The 21,709-nt window shown below is 39.9% G+C and overlaps 1 protein-coding gene across 1 annotated transcript in view; it reads right to left on the minus strand.

The window, feature by feature from the left end:
• Positions 1-8,010: 8,010 nt before the first annotated feature.
• MYRFL (myelin regulatory factor like) overlaps positions 8,011-21,709 on the minus strand; it is a 39,053-nt gene continuing 25,354 nt past the window's right edge. Inside the window, 9 exon segments of the mRNA XM_062017446.1 lie at positions 8,011-8,097; positions 8,191-8,265; positions 10,346-10,454; positions 12,937-13,011; positions 13,237-13,324; positions 15,024-15,098; positions 20,658-20,822; positions 20,924-20,970; positions 21,078-21,149. Coding sequence (XP_061873430.1) covers positions 8,011-8,097; positions 8,191-8,265; positions 10,346-10,454; positions 12,937-13,011; positions 13,237-13,324; positions 15,024-15,098; positions 20,658-20,822; positions 20,924-20,970; positions 21,078-21,149 — 793 coding nt within the window.

Here is a 21,709-nt window from a genome sequence, read left to right on the forward strand (position 1 = left end):
TTGAAGGCTAATGTATTTTGAATAGTAAAAATGGGTGCTTGTAGTCAAGTGCAACTATGGAAACAAAAGAGTAAACCCTAAGGCAAAACTTTGCTCCCTGTAGTAAAACTCTGCAGCATTATTATGCATTATTTATAAGCATCCGTTATCATTTTGTGATCACTCCGCCCCAAATGTATGCACTCACAGTCTCCAACAGCAGTTCACAGTGAGGAAGGAAAGACTGCAGTAAAGACCTGTGGGCAGATCTTTCTACCTGTGTAACACTTTCACTGGGTACCATCCTTAAGAGTAGGATCTTGGTCAAAGTATAGGTGGCATACTGCAGGATATAACCACCTTAACCATCCCTAGATCCAAAGATACTCAGACCTCTCAGCAAGAATATCAGCAGTCTTAATTGACCTTGTGAGAAATTGGGAAAAAGCAGATTATGCTTAGTATCTCATTTTGCTAATAACAGATAATTGAAAAAAGACATGCTAAAGTGATTGCCTAATCATCACATCAAATTAGTTAAAACCAATCCATTCATTGTGATCAAATAGTTATTTACAAAAATAGCAACAAAACACAGAGAACACATTACTTGTTTGGGGTGAATCTCATCACCTCTGGACAAAAGGCCTTTGTGCAAGGAGCTTTGCAGAGCAAAGAAGATGGAGGCTGTGCTCAAGCAGCTGGTGGATGAATTTTGTGAATTAGAGCATCCTTCCTGCTGCTCCATCACCTTTTGAGAACATTTCCCATCTCTTTGCTGTGCATCCTGAGAAAGCTCTGACTCCTGGATCAGTGCTCTTCCTTGCAGCAATACCCTGACCCATCCACTCTTCCTCTACCATCAAGGTACAGGCAATGAAGGTCCACCTGAGGAGCTCGTATGACTCTACATCTCCAAAAGCCAGGATTAGGTGTATCGACAACAAAAGTCTTCTGTCATTCATATCCCCTAATGACATTCTATGTTCTAGAGAGAAAAATGATAATATGTGGCAGCAAAATGCATAATTTAATCTGAAAAGCTTTGTTCCAAACTCATGTAAGGCTCTGTGGGTATAATGAAGCACTCAGGACACAATTTATTTTAGGAATCAGCAATATGCTTTAGACAAAAATCTCATTTTTAAATACTGCATTCTGGCCCAGCAGATTTCAGTCCTGATAGACCATGACCACTTCATAATTCTAGGGCAAAACCATGCAGATTAATAAAAAGCAGAAAGAGGATTTTAATCAACACAGCCAGCTGGTCTGTGTTTTAGATTATATTGTGGAAGGGAAAGTGTAACATTAAGACTGAATGAAAAATGCAAAGCACTGATTACCTCACAGAGTATCTCCACCAGCTGAATTAACATTAAACTAAATTTTGCAAATCCTGTGCTTGTATTACTGCATGCAGGCAATTGTGATATATTTAACATCAATGAGAAATGAAAGCATCTGCCTTTAAAATAATGAGTTGTGGTTTAAATCCCATTCATAAGTCAATTTCTTTTCTACCCTTTACTAAGAAGGTGACCTACTTTAAATCTCATCCTTTAAAAGTATTGCAACGAGTTCCTTTTTGGGAAGGAGTAAAGCAAGGTACAGGGAAAGCAACTAGAAAGGGAAGAGAAGAGGGAGCCTACTCAAAGCCTGGGAGAAGGAAAGCAAAGGCTTTTCCAATACAGGGGTATGCAGTCAAAGGACGGGAGCTGTGGTCTGCCTCAGAACAGCTCTAGGTTGCTGGGAGAAGGTGTATCCTCCAAGAAAGCAAGTAGGAGAGGCAGCAGAGGCTGCAGTCTGGCTGCTGCTCCTGGCTGGCAGATGTGGGCTGCTGCCAGCTGCTGTGGGGTGGAGGGAGAAGGGGGGAAACAAGTTGGCTGGAGCTAGGCCAAGGAGCAACAAAAGGCCTGTGTGCTATTGCCACGTCACCCTGCCCTGCCGGCCGTCCAGCCTGTGGAGCACCATAGCAACCAGGGTTAAAAATGGGTCAGGATTGCCAGTGTGAAACCTGTTATTTTGAATATAGGGTTTGAGCTTTTACTGAAAATGTTCCTTCGTGTGTTATGTTGACAGAAAACGTGCTATTTGGGGATGCTGGAGCAAGGAGAGGAGACTTATATGAGGATGTCAAGCTGCCCAAAGTGCTGTGAGTGCATTAATTTTTCTTTCTTTAACCTACACTGGACCTGGATGAGACACGCTAGGACTAATTAAAACGGCTTAACTCTCCACTCTGCTTGTGCTCAGCAAGTGCCAGGCCCTACATGTCTCTCTGGGGCACACTGAGGCCAGGACAGGCAGGTACCTGAGGCCACTGCCCTGGGAGCCTGGTTTCCTACTGCCGTGCGATACCCACAGAACTCCTCGAAGCTTAGCAGGACGGAGAGCGAGTCAGTGGACAAAAGAGATGTAACCTAGGATGGAGACATGCTTATGCCCTAGCCTTTCCTTAGAAAGCTCTGTTCTTTCATCCAAAATATTTTGAGAGGGCAGCACATAGCCAGCAGTTGCCACTCCAGGTATTTGGTGGTTTGCGGATGTTAATTAAAATTAACCCATCCCACAGTGAGAAAACATACCCATATCAGGAAAAAAAACCAACAAAGCACTCAAACAAATACTATGTCTGCATAAGAGCAAGGGAGGGAGATGTGGAAATGTTAACAGTGGAAACTATTTCTTACAACTACCTAATCACCGTTGCACAGAAACAAAAATGTTCACACTTTTTCTGGAGATACAGTTCCACAGCCTAATGAGAATTTTGAGTTAACATGTCAAGACGAGAGCGTTCAAACTGAAAAGCTACAGTTAGATCTATATACCCCTCACTGGGCCTAATTTTTCAAAAGTGTTGAGTGCGTTGTTTTATTAAACCAGGATCATGGAATCACAGAATCATAAGGGTTGGAAGGTACCTCTAAAGATCATCTAGTCCAACCTGTTTGACTAGTTCCAAATCTATATATAATCCTGACACATATAAGCATCTCAATGTGTTTAATACATTTACCCTTACAATACTGCCCCACTTCCAGAACCTCTTCCCCTTTAAGAAGGGAAAATACAATTAGAAAAGTTTTATTAGTGACCAATGGAAGCATGAAGGCTTCCTCAGTGGTCTCAGATCTATAGAGGAGCAAGACTGAATCCTAGTCTCCTTAGTGTCAAAGATATTATCCAAAGCTTGGGATCTACAAACTAAAACTTCCCAAACATTGTGTTTCTAAAAGCATCATCTTCCCTAAGAAACCTGAGAGCCATCACACAAGATTCTTTTGTCTGGAATGAACTGGCTTTAAATGGAACAACAAATTTCCAAGCTGATATGACCAATCTCCCTGTTCTGCTTACTAATAAATTTTAATGTGCTGATCAATTACAATTACATGATAGAGGCTCAGCTAGCTTATGTTTCTACAAGTTTCAGTAAAACCTGAGACCAAGAAGAGAAAAATACCTAAATTGATGCACACACAAAGAAACAGTAAGGAACAATTTAATACTCCAAAGGCAGGTAAGAATTCCCTGTGTGAGAGAGCAACCAGCTTTCCCCACCAGCATGAAAACAGCCCAAATTAGAGTTGGTCCAGCCTTTTGCCTCATCCATCAGGTAGGGAACATGGGAGGAAGCAAACATCATGTGGAAAAATGATCTACAGAAGCCAGCCAAGGTGGCTGGAATTTTTGCAGTGGCAGATCGTCAGCAATACAAGACATTAATTTGCAGGAAATTGTTCCTCTGTAGCACAGTTTAGCTTAAGTAGACCTTAAGTAGAATTATTCCAAGATGAAGGTAAGACCAGTAAATAATTCCTATAATGAGCTTCCATCAGTTGTGTTGAATATACTATAATGTCATCTATAAAAGCCACGTCTTCATAGAAAGCAACAACAGAATTTTATGAGTCTAGAAAACAAGCTATGATCCTAGAAAAATGTAGACCAGCAGCTCACCTCCAGGTCTCCCTTCAGACCTGGACTGTGTAGGACTCAGCTTTGGGATTGCTAGCTTCTCGCAGTAGATTGACATCCTCTCATCAAGTCAACACAAATAGTCTCCTCCCTACCTACCAGGCCTCTTGTAAACCAAAGAGTCATTTGAACTGAGCTGCAGCCAGAAAGGAAAATGCCTCTTTGCTCACAGCCATCCAGAGCTTCAGCTGGGGTTGTGCTTGAAGGCTTTGGGCTATTCCAGCTTTGGACTCACACACCACAACCACTCGTTCTGCTCTTCTACATTGTACTTATTTCTGTGGGGTGATCATGCAGGATTTTCCCTTGATAACCTCTCTGCTTAGTAAGTTGGGCTTTCAAGTGACTCAGGTCCTCACAACACCACTGCCATTGGATCAAACTCACCAAACGCAAGGTGAGGTAGATTGTCTTACAGTCAAGTAAAAATGTGACTTGCCATATGATGTTCTTGGTATGAACAGCACAGTTTGAGACCTAGCTAAAATGGTACAAAAGATTGCACTATTCTAGCTCTACCTTTGCCTTGTGCCACTCATGACTGTGTCTGTTGCCCAGACTGAAAGTTTGCTTTGCCTTGGCCTCCTCTCAAGTCAGCACAAAAAAACCCAACTGAGACATTTTTTATTTTTTAGAACCATGTTTTTCATTTGGGAAAGTCAATCCACACTTCCCTGAGGTGTTCAGGGCAGAAAGTGCTGCCAGTCATGTTGCCTCCATGCTATTTTTCTGTGGTAGTCCTGGTTCGACGTTGCACAAAGGAGAAGGACTGCACGAGGTGGAGAACTCTACCAGTCCAGTGGTGTCAAGATGAGTTCCACCTCCCTGAATACAGGGGAGTGAAGACTGAACAGATACAAGAGTGAGAATAATTCCTAGAGCTTCTGCATTTCCACATCAAAATGGACCAAAACTTGGGTGTGTTCATCCCCCACTGTGTATCTGATGGGTATGTGTCATGGTTTAACCACAGTAGGCAGCTAAACTCCACCCAGCCACTTGCTCACTGTCCCCCAGTGGGGCAAGGGAGAGGAGAATCAAATGTGAGAAAAGTCATGGGCCAGGATAAGGACAGTTTAACAGGTAAAGCAAAAGCCACACACACAACACAGCAAACTAAAGAATCCATTCCTCACTTCCTATGGACAGGCAGGTGTTCAGCTATCTCCAGGACAGCAGGGCTCCATCATATGTAATGTTTACTGGGGAAGACAAACACCATCACTTCAAATGTCCTTCACCTACCTTTTATTGCTGAGCACAATATCTAGGATATCACTTGGGTCAGTTGGAGTCAGCTGTCCCAGCTGTGTTCCCTCAAACTTCTTGTGCATCCCCAACCAGCAAGCTGGTGGAGCAGTCTGAGAAGAAGAAAAGGCCCCACCACTGTGTAAGCACTTTTCAGAGTAACTAAAACCTCAGTGTGTTATCAGCACTGTTTTCAGCACAAATCCAAAACACAGCCCCATATCAGCTACTGTGAAGAAAATTAACTCTATCCCAGCCAAAACCAGCACACCCTGACACCCTTCAGGCTTGCTGAACTCACTGTACAAGCACTGTTGACAGCACATGCCTGGCAATTTAATGTATTCTGAAAACATCATCTAAGGGGAAGGAAAATGAAACATTTTCTGGGATTTCCACATGATTCTCAGAAAAAAAGAGCTATAATGCAAGTACAGGTTGAATCATAGAATCCCTATCTTCTCTTGCTCTTTTAAAATTGGTGTATGTGAAATCCCAGGCAAACAATGAAGTTTTGCTTTTTTAACTAGACTAAACTTCTAGATGGAAAACCAGGGCACACTCAGGGATGCCTAGGGTTCTGTTACACTACTAGTATTTTCTCCTGGCCTCCTCTTCCACTAACTCATTCAGTCGCAACCCCCATATATATTAACTGTCATAAAGGGACAGAAATCATCTGATCCTCATTCAAAAATTATCAAAACACTACTGTTAATACATGATACTATTTAAAAGTCTTTCAGCTCATTGTCATTCAGAGGTTTTCTCTGGAACCTGAAGACTATTTATCACTTTTTTTTTTTCAACACCAAGTATTTAATTTCTGTTGATTTCTCCCTAGCTTTTGCCAAGGTGGATTTTTCTTGCCTCGGACATGTTAGAACACAGCCTTCATACAGCAACTCAAATCTGAAGAAAATCCTCAAGAGTATCTTACTAATAACATATGACAGGAATAAAGAACTAGTCGAAAATTCTTGAACAAGCAAAATAATGTGCAATAAAAGCACTATGAGGTTTTTCACAAAGAAAATAGTTGCTGTCCCACATGCATCTCACCCCACACTCTAATCACAGGAAGTTTTTTGATGGCAGGAAATACCAGGAGCTTATATTCTCCTACTGCAGTGCTCTGTGCCACTGGGAAGAGTATTTCAACCCAGAACAGTGTGATGAAAACCAGGTGCGTCTAGAAAGGTACAGATTTTGTTCAAAATGCACATGCATTATCATCTGTGACCAGGAGGCACTTCTTACGAATTACCCTCGGCTACAGAACATTAAAAAAAACAAAGGCACAAACTTCTGATGCTTTTGGGTCCAGTTAGTGTCTGGGATATTACAGAATATGTGATCTACACCATAAATACTTCCAAGGAAAAAAACAAACCAAATCAAAACAAAACCCTTACATGTTCAAGGTCAAAGTAGTGAGTTATTCAAGGCAAAACAAAGCACAGACATTGTAGTTAACCCCATCTGATGCACATGCACCTACAAAAATCAGTGAGAAGGTCATCCTTAAAGGAAATCCCAAAATAGCAACAAAAGAAATACCAAATGAAGGCATAGAAGCAAAGTAAACTCACTCATCACATCGTCAGGCAATAAATATGTAATGAAGACACACTGGTATTTATAAAGGCTGTGGTCAGCTCTTTTTCAGAGATTAACTTTTCTGTCTAATATTTCCCTTTCACTGTTAAATAGAGAATTTAATTCAGAGTGAGGTTGTTCAAATGTAACTTTTACATGATAAATCTTTAAAAGCCCACAGTCTTTCTATTATATTTACTTTCTCTTCTCTACAAAAAAAGAATGATTGTTCTACACACACTCCACAACACTATTTATACTCTACTAATGTGAAATTTCACTCAAACAGTTGTACCTTAAAAATATACTTCCTAACTATAAAGAGAGATATTTTTCTGTGCACATAGTATCCAGATGCACCTCAGCAAGCCATGCAGGAAAGTCATTATTTGTCAAAAAATATTTCTATTCCTTCATCACACTAGCTTGAATCACAAACACCAAGAGAAAAATAATCTGAATTTAGGAGCAAATAGTTCAGTCCTGTTGTGCAGTTTAAAAGAAAAATAAAAAGGTAGCTGAATTATGTCTCGTTCAAACAGCAGCAATGTTGTTAAATCACACAGTTGTAACAGTAACGGTGGTACTGCTTTCTGAAATGGAAATACTTACACAGACCATGGAATTGACTTGCTGTTCCCTACCTTACACCTCTTATTCTAGAGGGCATTTGCACAGGGCTATGTTTCTCTCTCAAAGTTTTGCTATTGGTTTTGTTAGCAGAAAACACCTCAAATTATGTATAAATATAGGGCAGCAGATACTAAATAAGGCAAATGTCTGTAGGACAGTAGCAGGTCTCCTGATCACAAGTAACACTTTATTATTTTACCATCTTCTGAGAAGTGGAGCGTGTCTCAGCTCAGCTGAACTCCTACCCATTTCTTCTTGTCTGTTATATGTACGATATCATGTAACTTCACCATGATCAATGGGATTATTTTATTTGCACATCATATACTCCATCGCCTCACATCCCTTGAGAAATAGTTCCTGGAAATGCAGAACTACGATGGCTGTCAAACACAATAGTTTTCTCTTTTGGTTTTTTTATTAATTTAAAAGTAAAACAAACAAGAAAGTGCCTCACAACTCAGTAAGAGGTTTTTAAAAAAACCGTCCAGGGCCATTCACAAGTCTCTTTTTCATATCAAGTGCTTCCTTGTCTTTTCCCAAAGGAACAGGATGAGCGGCAACATTTTATTTACACTGCCGATAAAAATAGAAGTAGTAATCAGTAAAAAACTTTCCAGCAAAATAAGGATCTGTCGAGCAGAATGCAACACCCTGCAGAAGAAAAATAAAGGAGATTCGTAGAAGATCTTCTCTCAGTTCAAATGCTATCTGTCTTTTGCTTTATTGTCATTTGAAAAGGCTTACCGGTGCAGCTACACGGAAATAGTATGCACTGTCATACAACTGAGCTACAGGGAGAGTCCAAATATGCTGACGTCCCTAGATGATAAATGAGAGAGGGAGGTTAGATAACCTTATTTCACATTAAATTGGAGAGAAGGATAGGCTCTGGAAACATTTCATTGACAAATGCAGTGCAAAGTAATTAGGATAACAAGACTTGATAGCTATAGTCAGAGAGACAAAAGTGCTGACTTTAAACCCAGCAAATGTGGGTTTGCTCTGATCAGCTCTGCACGGGAATTGACAGACATCTGGCTTCCAATAACACTCAAGCTGGCTCTGAACAACCGAATTCCCTCTCTTGTTTTCCAAGGAAATCCCACAATAAATAGGGATCATTCCTGATGTGCCAGGTGGCCTGAGAGCTTTAAGGCGTAATGGTAATGGCAATCCTGCTGATTTTCAAACTGCAACTTTAATTGTCCTTAGAAGGCAGTCAAAGTTCCTCTATATATCCTAAAGATACGGGTAGCATCTTCACTTAGTATTTCAAAAGCCAATGCAGGCAAGATTTCATGCTATATTTGATTGCAGTGTCCTTCCGTGTACAAATGAAATGACTTTTTTTCTTAAATCTGAAATGTTTATGTTACATTGAATAAAGTTAAATTAAATTTTCACCTCTTTTTAACCTAATGATCCATGGTAACTTTTATTCCATCATTTTCTAGGGTCTCAACTGCTTCATCTTTCCTTCCTCCCTTCACTTTCAGACATATTTTCTCTGTTGGGGATGAGACATGATACAGCTTTTGTGAGACTGCTGAGTCCAAATGATTGCTGTCCTGCCCTTTGGTAGTGAATAAACCTTCCAGTCACTAGGAAAACGCTCTTGAAAAAAAAACTCTTCGACCAGGCAGCATTTCTATTCTGAGCAACATCAAACCTGAATGTTCACTACTGCTGGAGGCTAGTTAGCTTTAGTCTTTTGATGTGGATTTCAGGTTGACACAGGAAATGTCTTTGACCAGGTCTGGCATTAAACTTGGGATATTTCTGCATTGTGAAACTCTCTGGGTCTGATTTAATTTCAGTTCTGTTGGAATTACAGCAGACAGGTCAAAACTTAGACAATTTGGCTTTCTGACAGCTTTGCAGTGGTTGTAGAGAAGCTTATAACTTTTTGCAAAGACATTTGAAAAGATATCAGAGAGTCAGCTTAAGGATGAAGGTATCCCAACTGCTCTAATTTGACAAAGCACCAAAAAAGTAATTTAAAATCAATTAAGTATCTATAATGTATGGCACCACGGATCAAAAATCTAAAGAGGATTCTGAAATGACATCTATCTTCTGGGAGGTTTCTCCTACAATGTGTTCAGAAATGCTACTATCCTTGCTTCTGTCTTTCCTACTGTCTTGGCCAGAATAAATATTTCCATGCAATGCAGACAAATTAAGTTATTAAAGGAGTCCTGTATTTCCAAAGAATTTGAAGGGACTTTAAGGCCTTCATCAGTTTACTGGAAATGATCAAATCAGTCTCTAAATACTTTTTTACTGGGAAAACCTAACATGTTTTATCAGCTTTTATTCCCATTGAGGCAGTCCAGAGAACGGCATGTAAACAATCCTTTCTTTTACAATGAAGGATTTTCCCTAGAGAGATTTAATGGTAAACTCCTCTTCACACAGAAGTAATGGCACATACTGTCATTGTTTCCAGTGAATTCAAGACTTAAATACTGGAATTCATTATCTATAAGGAAATAACAGAAACAGTAAAGCAAGTGAGAGTTTGGAGGACTGTGTAGAGGTTGGACTTGATGATCTTAACGGTCCAACCAAAATCATTCTATGATTCTAAGGCCCTGGGTGATAAGTACTCCCACTTCTTAAGTATCTCTGAAGATATAACGAGTTATAGTAGTGGCTTAGGCTGAAGTAGACTCAAAATTGTCATTGTAGAGAGTCACTAGATTTTTATAGAAGTCAGCAGAAAAATTACTCCTACAAAAAGGTTACATCTCATTACAGTCCTGTTAAAGCCAGCTATGACTGGTAGACTCAAACTACCATTTGGATTTCTTCCACATTAATCAAGATCAGTTTTTTGCAGACATTAAGTTTATAAAAATGAACCCCACAAATCAGAACATTGCTGCAAAAATCTTACCTGTGTGGACTCTAGGAAATCCTTCCTACTGATTTGGCTTGAAGAATAATGCGGGCAATAATTTCCAAATATGACTTTGCAGAGAAATACAATTAGAGGTTCTGTGGTGCTTAGAGAAACAGAGAAAAACAAGGATCTATCCCATTGCTCTTAAATAGAAGAATCCTATCTATAAATACTATATACATACAGGAGGGGAAAAAAAATCAAATATTTGAATTGTGGAGAAATAAAGCAGAGGGACTTACTTCACTGGTTGATATGACAGAAATAAACTTAAGCTACTAAGCTCTTCTCTGGTCTCATTCCCTCCCACAAATGGAGGATGTTTTGCATTTGGAAATCCGGGGGATCTTTACAATTGTTAAGCTAAATCTGGAAATGTACACTAAACTTCCGCAAGCCTTTGGAAAATTCATACCTGAAGCTATTCTACATGACTTTCATAAGAATTAACAGTCATGACTTGCTTGAGCGGCATGGCTTAAATCATGCACAGGCATAATACACCTGTGCCAGAGGGTACTTGGGCGTCTAAACACAACATTGATTTTATGGAAAACAAACCCATAATAAACTTTAAACCAGGGACTCCCATTTGACACTGTATACATGCAAACATTATGTTAAAAAGAAGTAAAAATATCCCAGACTTTTTCTGAGAAAGCAGTGGTAAACAGAATTTCATTCAGAACTCTTCAAGGGCAAGGACCTCACGGTCATATCTCCTCCAAACTATTCCTAGAGACAGATTCCAGCACTTCCTAGCTTACCAGATGGCTTTTCTGAGAAAAGTATAAACTAACAATAATGCCTTGGAGATATGAAGGAACTCTGATATGGCAATGGCTACCAAAAAAAAAAAAACAAAAGCAGAAAGTGGGGAAAAGGCAGCATGAATGTTTACATTTTATGCCATGGGGAATAATGAAGTACCCCTCAACAAAACGTGCTAACAAGGTATTACAAGAAACATCAGTTTTAAAGCACATAATTTATACGTGGCAGATTATCTGTCCCAGATGGGCTGTTAGGAGTATTTGGTTTTTCTCATTTGATATTCAGTAGACATAGATGTGGGTTTTTAAAGTGAAACTATATAGAAAAAGTATATATTGAAAATCCTCTTTCCAAAAAAACAATATCCAAAATAAATTCAGCAACTGCTTCACTGAAACTGAGTATGATATATTATTCCCTACATGGGAAGGCTGTATTATTAGATTACAACGACATACACTTAAATGACAGATTTTCAATGGCTGTAGAAAACAAGCAGGCACTTCAGAAGTACTATTATCTTTCCTCTTATCAGGAAAAGGCAAATGTTTACAAGGATAACATTCCAGATCAAAAGACTGGACCTAAGAATCAGCCATAATTTCATGGAGTTCCTTCTAAGAGAGACTGGAGTCATGAAATGTCATCAAGCAGAATATCTGGCAGCTGCTCTGGCCATCTCTGGCCTTTCTTAGAGAAGAAACCCAAATGAAAGGACTTGTTATTTCTGGGAGAGCACAACGGAACTAGGCTTTTATTTAAGGAGAAAATACTTGCTGAGAGCAATAAGTCTGGTGCTTATTCCTGCTGTAAGTCACAATTTCCTACACAAGAATACTTTTTACAGGGTTTGGCACAACAAGCCAAATGAAGGTGTCCTCTGGAGTTATTTATGTGTGCTCTAAATAATATTTCTCTACATTAAAAAAAAAAAGAAAAAAAATCCCTAGGCCAAAGGCCACAGTCCTGATAATACATGTGTACATGCCTGTCCAAATCATAGAATCATAGAACGGTAGGGGTTGGAAAGGATCTTTAGAGATCATCTAGTCCAGCCCTCCTGCAGAAGCAGGTTCAGGTCACATAGGAATATGTCCAGACAGGTCTTGAACACCTCCAAGGAAGGAGCCTCCACAACCCCTCTGGGCAGCCTGTGCCACTGTTCCCTCATCCTCACGGTGAAATAGTTTTTTCTTATATTTAAGTGGAACTAGCCTTTCCTCATATGAAAGATGTTCTAGTCCCCTGATCATCTTGGTGGCCCTGCACTGGACTCTCTCCAGCACTTCCCTGTCCCTCTTGAGCTGAGGAGCCCAGAACTGGACACAGGACACCAGATGAGGCCTCACCAGGGCAGAGTAGAGGGGGAGCAGAACCTCCCTTGACCTGCTGGCCACACTCGTCTTGATGCATCCCAGGATGGCTTCTTGGCCACGAGGGCACATTGCTGGCTCATATTTAGCGTATTGTCAATCAGGACTCCCAGGTCTCTCTCTGCAGAGCTGCTCTTCATCAATTCGACCCCTAGCCTGCACTGGTGCACGGGGTTGTTCCTTCCACTATTTGCCTCTACATTAAAACTACTAATATTGCATCAATGGGTGAAATTGTTATTGGGTTGAGAGAATTGAGCCTATGCTACAGCAAAAGATCTACCCAAAGGTTTACGTTAAGACCTTAGTTATGCATAGATTTGTTCCACTCTTCTGAATAGGGACAAATTCATGTCACAATAGAAATCAGGAGAGAATTACTATCCAATGAATGAACCACTGTCTTGCTACATATGTATTGTCTCTAATTGTACTTACTTTATTTCCAGTGAGATTTCTGCATTCATTGGTGTGTATTTGTTAACAGGAATAACATAGCTGTAATTGCCAGACCTGAAAAAGGTGGCATTAATACATGTAGGATTTTGAGACAGACAGTATCTTTGCAAAAATATGGAAATTGCATTTATATTTAAAAAGGAAAAAAAAATGAAAAGGTAGGGAAAAAATCCTGTATGCTAGAGGAAACAACTGTGAGAAGGAGCCATGCAAGCAGCTATTCCACATTAATGGTATTTTATTCCACCATAACAGAGTATAATAAAACCATTTACCTACCTGCACTGTAGATTTTTACTACAATAGCGATTATCAATGTTTTGTTGTGTTTCCAAAATCTTTATGGAACTGATTCTTGTATCAATCCCTAAAAAATATTAAGAATAATGTTTTGTTATTTATTATTTCAGAAATGTTAGATAATAGCATAATAAAATTGCAGTTAATACAGTGGCATCTTCTCCCTTGCTTGTCACTACAGGAGTTGCTGCAGGTTTAAATTAGTACTCTGTGAAAAGCCTCTGCTCGATTACCTCCATTATGTCATTATAAGGGAGAGAAGATCCCAGTTTGCTTTATTAGGACAAATATCCTGGGCACTTAATATTGTAATATTTTCTTTCAGGCAGACATTGAAGACTATTTTGATGGCAGTCAAAGTAGAATACCAATGTGCCAATGTTCATTTTAACGCACTAGAAGCCATGCTCATGCAAATAACCATTAATTTGAAAAACATTACCTTTGCTGAGAGAATTAATTTGAAATGCAACAAAACTCGTTTCTAATCCTATGTGCAGGAAAACTACCTACTAACTGTAATGAATATTATAATTTCTTCATAAAATGTTGCCTTGAATTTGCAAGAACTTAAGAGTCTTGTAATATTCTACATACACAAAGAGCATAGGCATGATGGCGTGGCTCTTCTCCGGGGCAGATTAGCCTTGCAGAGGATTAAGCCGCAAGAAACAGTGGGCCAATGCAGCTGGCCCAGTAATCACTGCACTTAGCAGCACTCCGAGAAGCTTATTTCTTCTGAATATATCTGAGGCATCCATAGTTAGGACCTACAGAACCTCAGCTCCTTAAACCAGTCCATTTCAGTATGAACTGTGGAGGGCCCTCAGAAGGGCTGAATAGGGTTAATTCCCCTGAGTAAGGAACAAATGAAGGCCAACAAAGCCAAACACCAATACCCTCCTTTACATCGTACCATACATTTTCTGCTCACAAATACACACTAAGTATTTGGCAGTGTGGAGCACTTACAAGATTTTAGCTCCTGTCAAGGAAAATTTCACCTGTTCTTATTGCATCTGAACTCAAGTCTAATAACTCTCCAGAGAGTGCAGCCAGAATGTCTATAGAATTCTAATGAAGATGTAAGAATAAATCAAAATGACAATAAATTCTAGTGAATCACAGGTATTGAATAGATTTCTGAGTGCTAATTGTCTATAATGACCAGTTATAAATGAAACTTCTCTAAATTCCAGAAGCAGAATTCCAAGCCTAAATCACAGAATCATAGAATGATAGGAGTTGGAAGGGATCTCTAAAGATCATTTAGTCCAACCTCCCTGCTCACTCAGGTCCACCTAGATCAAGTCACATGGGTACAAGTCCAGGCAGGTCTTGAAGACCTCCCAAGGAAGAAAACTTCGCAACCCCCCCAGGGCAGCCTGTGCCAAGGATCCCTCACCCTCATAGTAAAGAAGTTTTTCCTCAAGTTTAAGTGGAACGTTTTGTGTTCCAGCTATTGCCGCCCATTACCCCTAATCCTATCACTGGATGCGAGAGAGAAAAAGTGTTGCCCCATTCTCTTGACATGTGTCTTTTAAATATGTGTAAGCATTAACGAGATTCACCCCCCCCCCCCCCCCCACCCAGTCTCCTCCAGGCTGAACATCCCCAGTTCCCATAGACTTTCTTCATCAGAAAAATGCTCCAGTCCCCTGATCATCTTGATGACCCTGCACTGCACTCTCTCTGGTGTCCCTCTAAATGCAGCTCTTCAAATTCATACAAGTACACATTTCAACATTCAAAAATATGGTACTTACAGTCATTTGCAAGATCAGGTCTTTTGTTAAATTTTTTTACTGGATCTTGTTCAGGTAACACGTCACTTTTGCTTCCTGCAAAAGGATGTATGTGCAAACACCTTCAAGTTAGCCTTGCACAGTCACAACAGCAAAATATGAATACAACACCAGAAGGCATTTTGTTAATTATCTCTTGGATAAAGGCATGCAGAGCCACAAGAGAAACCTTTAAAATACAAAGCACCTCTATTCAGAAGAAGATAGGTACAGTCAAAACAAGTTTGCAGATAACAAGAAACAAGCTTTTGAAATTCTACAGAATATCTAAAATGTTTCAAAAAATCGCCTAATAGAAAAGATTTCATCCCACACACAGAATATCACCAATTGTTATAACAGAGAGCCAAGGGGAAAGTCAACACCCAGTCAGGCACTTCAGAACAACTCTGATCATAAAACCACATATTTCTTATTAGAGACAAAATGGCTTTAGGAAGGATAAGTATCCACCACGCAAACACAGGCCAGGGGAATCATTTGGCTTTTTGACTGTGAGATACAAGACAGTGAGGATTGACCCAAGAGAGACACAGCACTTCAGAGAGAAAAGGATGAGTCACCAAATTTAAAAACCTAGTATACAGCTCTAACACGATCACCATGTTCACTGATGTCACCTCTGTAATTCCAAACATCGAACTAGGCTGGGAAATATAAGCTGATGATCTTTTGTTTTTTTCATTCTATTAACTTTCTCAGCATTTCTCTTTAAATGTGAACTTTAAAAGATCTTTTGAATAATCATCACATAGCACAACCTGAGGAAGCCAAAAGGCCTTCCAAGCCCATGGGAAATGGTTTAAAGCTATCCCTGTGTTTTTTCACTAATTGCCAGACAGGAAATCTGTCCAGAGATGTGTCACCAATAAACCGGCACTGTGAAATGTTGATTTGCCTAAATATGCTTTATCAAATACTATTTCATCTGCGAAAAAATAGAATTGTGTGTTTCTAGAATACCAAAATACTTCATTCTCACATTTTCCAAAGGAAACAATCTGATTTCAAAATGACTGTTTAGAACAGAAGTCACTGTTTCATTATGTAATAATTTATTTTACAAAAGGGAGGATCAAAATGCATTATTTTACTGAGGCTGAAACAAGACTGCATTGACCTTACTGTTTTCTTATTCATTCCAGATTTGGGTTTTCATCTCAGTACGGGGAAACATTAAATACAGATTTTTCTCATTCTAGTAGGTGACAAAGAGCGTGGAATAACATTAACAACTGGAACCTGAGAGCCAAGAAGCAATGTCACACAAAATTATCTCTGGGGTCTCCATCACTTTTGTGTTTTGCTGTCAATCTATAATACTGTTGCCAGTTATTCCTTGAATCCATTTTCTATTTACTTGTTCATCCTACAGATTTAACAGTTGTGACAACTTAGGTGGCAACCATTGCATTTAGTAGTCATCCACTGTCCCATTTTTTTCATCCCGTTCCACGCACCTAGAAAAACTGCTACTAAACATGCGCAAACAGTTACACAAGTACAGTAGGTCTTGAGGCAGATAAAAAAAAAGCCTATTTCTTCTCTCACTCTTCCTTTTAATTTACAAACTAGTTGTCACGTTTTCCTTTCACTTCTGTTCTCACTTAATAATCTAGACATGTTAGAAATGCATTAGTTATTCCCTGTCATTTTGCATTTTCATTAAAAGAGAACTACTCTGTAGGAAAACCTATATCCCCTGGTAGAGGTAAAAGATCGCTCATGGAATGACAGACATTCTCTCTGTATATAAAATACTGGAGCTGTGCAAGTGTCGGCAAGAGTATTTATGAAATACTCTGAATTACTAAGCACATTATTCTGAATTACTAAACATGTTGTGGGTGTCTATTACAGGCCACCTGATCAGGATGGGGAAGTTGATGGGGCCTTCTACTGGCAGCTGGGAGCAGCCTCAAAATCACAGGCCCTGGTTCCCATTAGGGGATTTCAACTACCCAGACATGTGCTGGAAGGCCTGCTCAGTTAGTCACTTACAGTCCAGGAGGCTCCTTCAGTACACCAATGATAACTACTTGATGCAAATGGTAGATGCGCCAACTAGGAGAGGAGCACTACTGGATCTTGTACTCACGATAAGCAGGATCTAGTTGAAGCGGGGGAGGTTGAGGGCAGCCTTGGCTGCAGTGACCACGAGATTGTGGAGTTCAGGATCTTGTGCAGTAGGAACAGAATACCAATCAGGATCACAACCCTGGACTTTAGCAAGGCCAACTTTTGCCTCTTCAAGGAATTGCTAGGGAACATCTCATGAGATATGGCATTACAGGATAAAGGGGCCCAAGGCAGTTGGTCTCTATTCAAAGATCCAGGCTCAGGATCAGAGCATCCTAGTGAGTAGGAAATCAAAAAAGGGAGCCAGGAGACCTGCATGGTTAAACAGGGAACTGTTGGCCAACCTCAAGTGGAAGAAGAGAGTTTATAGATGGCCACTTGGGATGAATATAAGACTGTACTCAGAGGATGTAGGAAAGCAACTAGAAAAGCTAGAGTCTTGCATCTGGGAAAGAATAACCCCATGTACCAGTACAGACTGGGGAACAAACTCTGAAAGAGTAGTGTAGGCAAAAGGGACTTGGAGGTCATGGTGAACAGTAGGATGACCATAAGCCAGCAATGTGCCCTTGCGGCCAAGAAGACCAATGGCATCCTGGGGTGTATTAGAAGGAGGGGTGGTGAGTAGGTCTAGAGAGGTTCTCCTCCCCTTCTACTCTGCCCTTGTGGGACCACATCTGGAATATTGTGTCCAGTTCTGGGCCCCTCAGTTCAAAAAGGACAGGGAGCTGCTGGAGAGAGTTCAGCACAGAGCCACCAAAATGATCAGGGGACTGGAGCATCTTTCATATGAGGAAAGGCTGTGGGAACTGGGGCTGTTTAGTCTAGAAAAGAGGAGATTGAGGGAGGAGCTTATTAATATCGACAAATATCTAAGTGGTGGGTGTCAGGAGGTTGGGACATCCCTTTTTTCTATAGTAGCTAGCAACAGGACAAGGGGTAATGGGATGAAGCTGGAACACAAAAAGTTCCACTTAAATATAAGGAAAAAAAAAAATCACTGTGAGGGTGACAAAGCAGTGGAACAGGCTGTGTTCCACTTAACAGAGGGGTTGTGGAGGCTCCTTCCTTGGAGGTCTTCAAGACTCGCCTGGACATGTTCCTATGCGACCTGATCTAGGTGAACTTGCTTCTGCAGGGGGGGTGGACTAGATGATCTCTCAAGGTCCCTTCCAACCCCTACCATTCTATGATTCTATGATTCAGATAAAGTCATCCAGTAAATGTGGTATCCTTTTCCTCTTTCCCTCAAGTACTTTCTGGTTTTAATTCACACAAGTTGTAATATTCTATCAGCAGGAAAAAAACGACTGATCATTTCTTGTGGTGGTGGTGGTACTTAACTATGAACTTGTTAACTGCCACTTGAAGGCAAAAAAATGCAAATTCATGAAGCTGAGCAAAATACAGCAGGAGTCCTCACCAAGCTTTTATAGTGAGGAGAGACACATCAGGGAGAAAGAACACTTTGAGACAAAAGTAAAAACAGTCCCTGGTTACCAGTGACACTTAACAAGGACTGAGCAACGAGCACTAACGTTGTAGAAGCAGAGAGCAGAAAAGGCCCAGATGCCAACAATATTCACTCATCTCCTCAGTTCCACTGAAATCAATAAGACTTTGAAAGTCCAAATCCTTCAGAGAAACCAATTCTTAAGACAAAAAATAGTATGAGGAAAAAGGGTCACATTAAGCCAGGCTACATAAAGATATGTTGAATTTTTGTTTAATAAATTTTGTCTTGCTTATGAAATCTTTTGTTTCTACTTGAACACTCGTAACCGCCTTCTCCTCAACAAATCTGAGATGCAAGCAATTAGGAGCTACCATGTTAGGAGCTACACTCACTGGTAGTCTGCATCCTCAAAATTCAGGTATCTCATGGTAGAAGAGTAAAAGGTCTGTTAAATATGAACTCCTAAATTAGCTTTTAATTCGACTGGGATTTCCAGTAGTTTTGTCTTCCAATGAATCAGGTTAATCAACCAATTCTAAAATATCCACTGTTTGTCTTGTTTATTCCCCATATTTAACTGTCAGCTTTTTGCTCTGAAAACATTTTTCCTTTTCATTTATCTTGGCTACAGCCACATTAAGTAGCTTGGTAGTTTTCCTTATGTTTGGATTTCGTATTGACATTGTTACCTTCCATCTGGGGATTCATTCAGCTTCATTAAACTCGTGCAGATCTGAAATCTTTCAGTAGCTTGTGTAGCTGATTTTTCACTCTCGGATCCACACTTATTGCTATTTAGAGCATAAGACCTTGAGAAGGTAATGCTTTGTGTTTATTCTTATCTTCTCTTTCCACCTAATATCAAAAGCAGCCAGCTGGGGATAGAAGGTTTTCATATTTCATTTTCATCCATCTACAGTGCCCTCATTTGTAAATGAGATTAATGTCTTTTTAATTAACCAAGACTCTTTCAGGCTTCAGAGCAATACAAATCGCTTAGGTATGACCTCCTGAAAGCACTGTATTCAGCTGTATCTGCCACAGGGCTTACTGCAGCACTAATCACAAGAACAAGGACCACATACACACAGCTCGTCTGCAGTCAACAGAGCTTTGCAGGATGAAGAATGGCCATCGGGCGAGTCTCACTGAAACAGCTCATGTGATACAAGTGCCACCGCAATTGGCAATGCCTGCCCTAGCAGACATTTGTACTCCAGAGGCTGAACTGCATCCATCCCCAATTTCACCTCAACTTGTCAGCTGTGGCTAGTGGAAGAATTATTGCTCCCAAGGCCAAGAAAGGAAGAATATGAATGCTGGGTTTAGTAATATTAACACTTGCTTCCAGACGTTGGCATTGGGTCTGGGAAAGAGGAATACAGATTTCAACAGCTTGTGCATACCTTTATGTATAAACTCTTTCTTATAAATATTATAAAAGTTGCAAATGACACACCTACTCATTTATTACACTTATAACATCTGGCAGACAACACCTGAACGAGAATTCATTCTGTAAAAGCAATTTCTTTCACAGAGTTCTGCCTTCAAGTAACACTTCTCAAAAGGCCTGCCTGCATGAGTTTTAATTCTAAGCTTTATGTTTTCTGGCAGCTGAATTTCTGTCTTTGTGCACAGAAAAGATGTAGTACCACCACACTGTGACACTATTTAGTGGTTTGGGGTTTTTTTACATCTGTTAATTCACCCTCCACTGCCCCCAATCAACTCCTATCCAACTGTAGCCAAAGGTTAATTAAGGGAATTAGCAAGTTTCTGGTTCACATGAAATCATTCACCAGGAATGGCCAGGAAGAACAGCCACACCTGACAAAACATCTTAGAATTCAAAATTCTTAAAGGTATCCAGGACAGATTTTTTTAAAACATATTGACTCCAGTGATGGTTACTTACATCAGGATTTCTTTAATCCTCTGGACTAGGCTCTTTTGCAGTAAGCAAAAGATTAAGTAAGCAAGATTCTTACCCTTCCCATACACTCTTCATATATTCTTGACTCAAATGGTAAATAATGGAAATTAATGTTTCAACTTACGTTTTTCCTTTGCATTGGTTTCCTCATAACTTAGAGATTTGACTTTTGGTTCATGAATTGGACAACAGTAGACCTTGTCACAAGGCAAAATATCACAGAAATTCACTTCAGGGATCCTGCTGATAGGTTGCATGGTCTGAGAAATTGTGCTTTCCCCCTGAGAAGCTAGAAGGGAAAAAAAAGACACAGTTCTCACTAGTGCTGTGCCTATTGGCACAGAAATTGAAAGTCTGTGAAGTGCATGCAGACCAACAGAGATACAGTACCTGCTGTAGTGGTAGAGGAAGAGGGTACAATGGAATTTGAGGTACTGCTGACAAAGAAAAACAGTTCATTAAGATATGGTCATCAGAGTTGTGGACCAAAACAGATTGGTCCACAATCTATTACTACTTCTAATTCACTATTTTAGCTACTTGCCTGTAAATATGTTGTTTTTCAAAACGTCTGTCATGACTGCTCAGTAAATACAGGGTCCATATTGTCAAGGCACTGTAGAAAGATAATCAGTCTATAGATTTACATCCTTCTCTTATCTAATATAATATGAATAATACCTTGTCCAAAAGTAGTAATGCAAGAGTTAACTGTCTACTTCCCCTTCAGTGGTTAAAATTTTGACTGAATTTAAGGGTGTTTAGATCAGATACTTGTATACAGTGCTGTATTCATATATTTCTATATATGTATAGATACACCTATACTTGTATTCAACAAAAAATGTGGTTGTTTTTCCATCGTAAATAGATTCACAACTCCAGTTCAAAGGACACAGTTCCCAGGGAGATTGCAAGCCACGGGTTTTTTGACTGCAAACTGAAAACGGCAATCTCAAAAGTTCAGACACACTTTCCACAACGTCATAAGTTAAACTTTCAGTCACAAGACTGCCCACCACATTGGGAACAAGTCCAGCTTCATTTCACACAACAGAATCACTCTGTACGTCAGAAATTATACTTCAGCACAGTATGGTTGCATAGAACATGCAGTCTCATGAATTCAGCTTTGCACCCGTAGTAGGATGCACTGGGATGCATTCAAGGTGCACC

Source organism: Colius striatus, chromosome 1, assembly GCF_028858725.1.
Source record: "Colius striatus isolate bColStr4 chromosome 1, bColStr4.1.hap1, whole genome shotgun sequence".
NCBI lineage: Eukaryota > Metazoa > Chordata > Aves > Coliiformes > Coliidae > Colius > Colius striatus.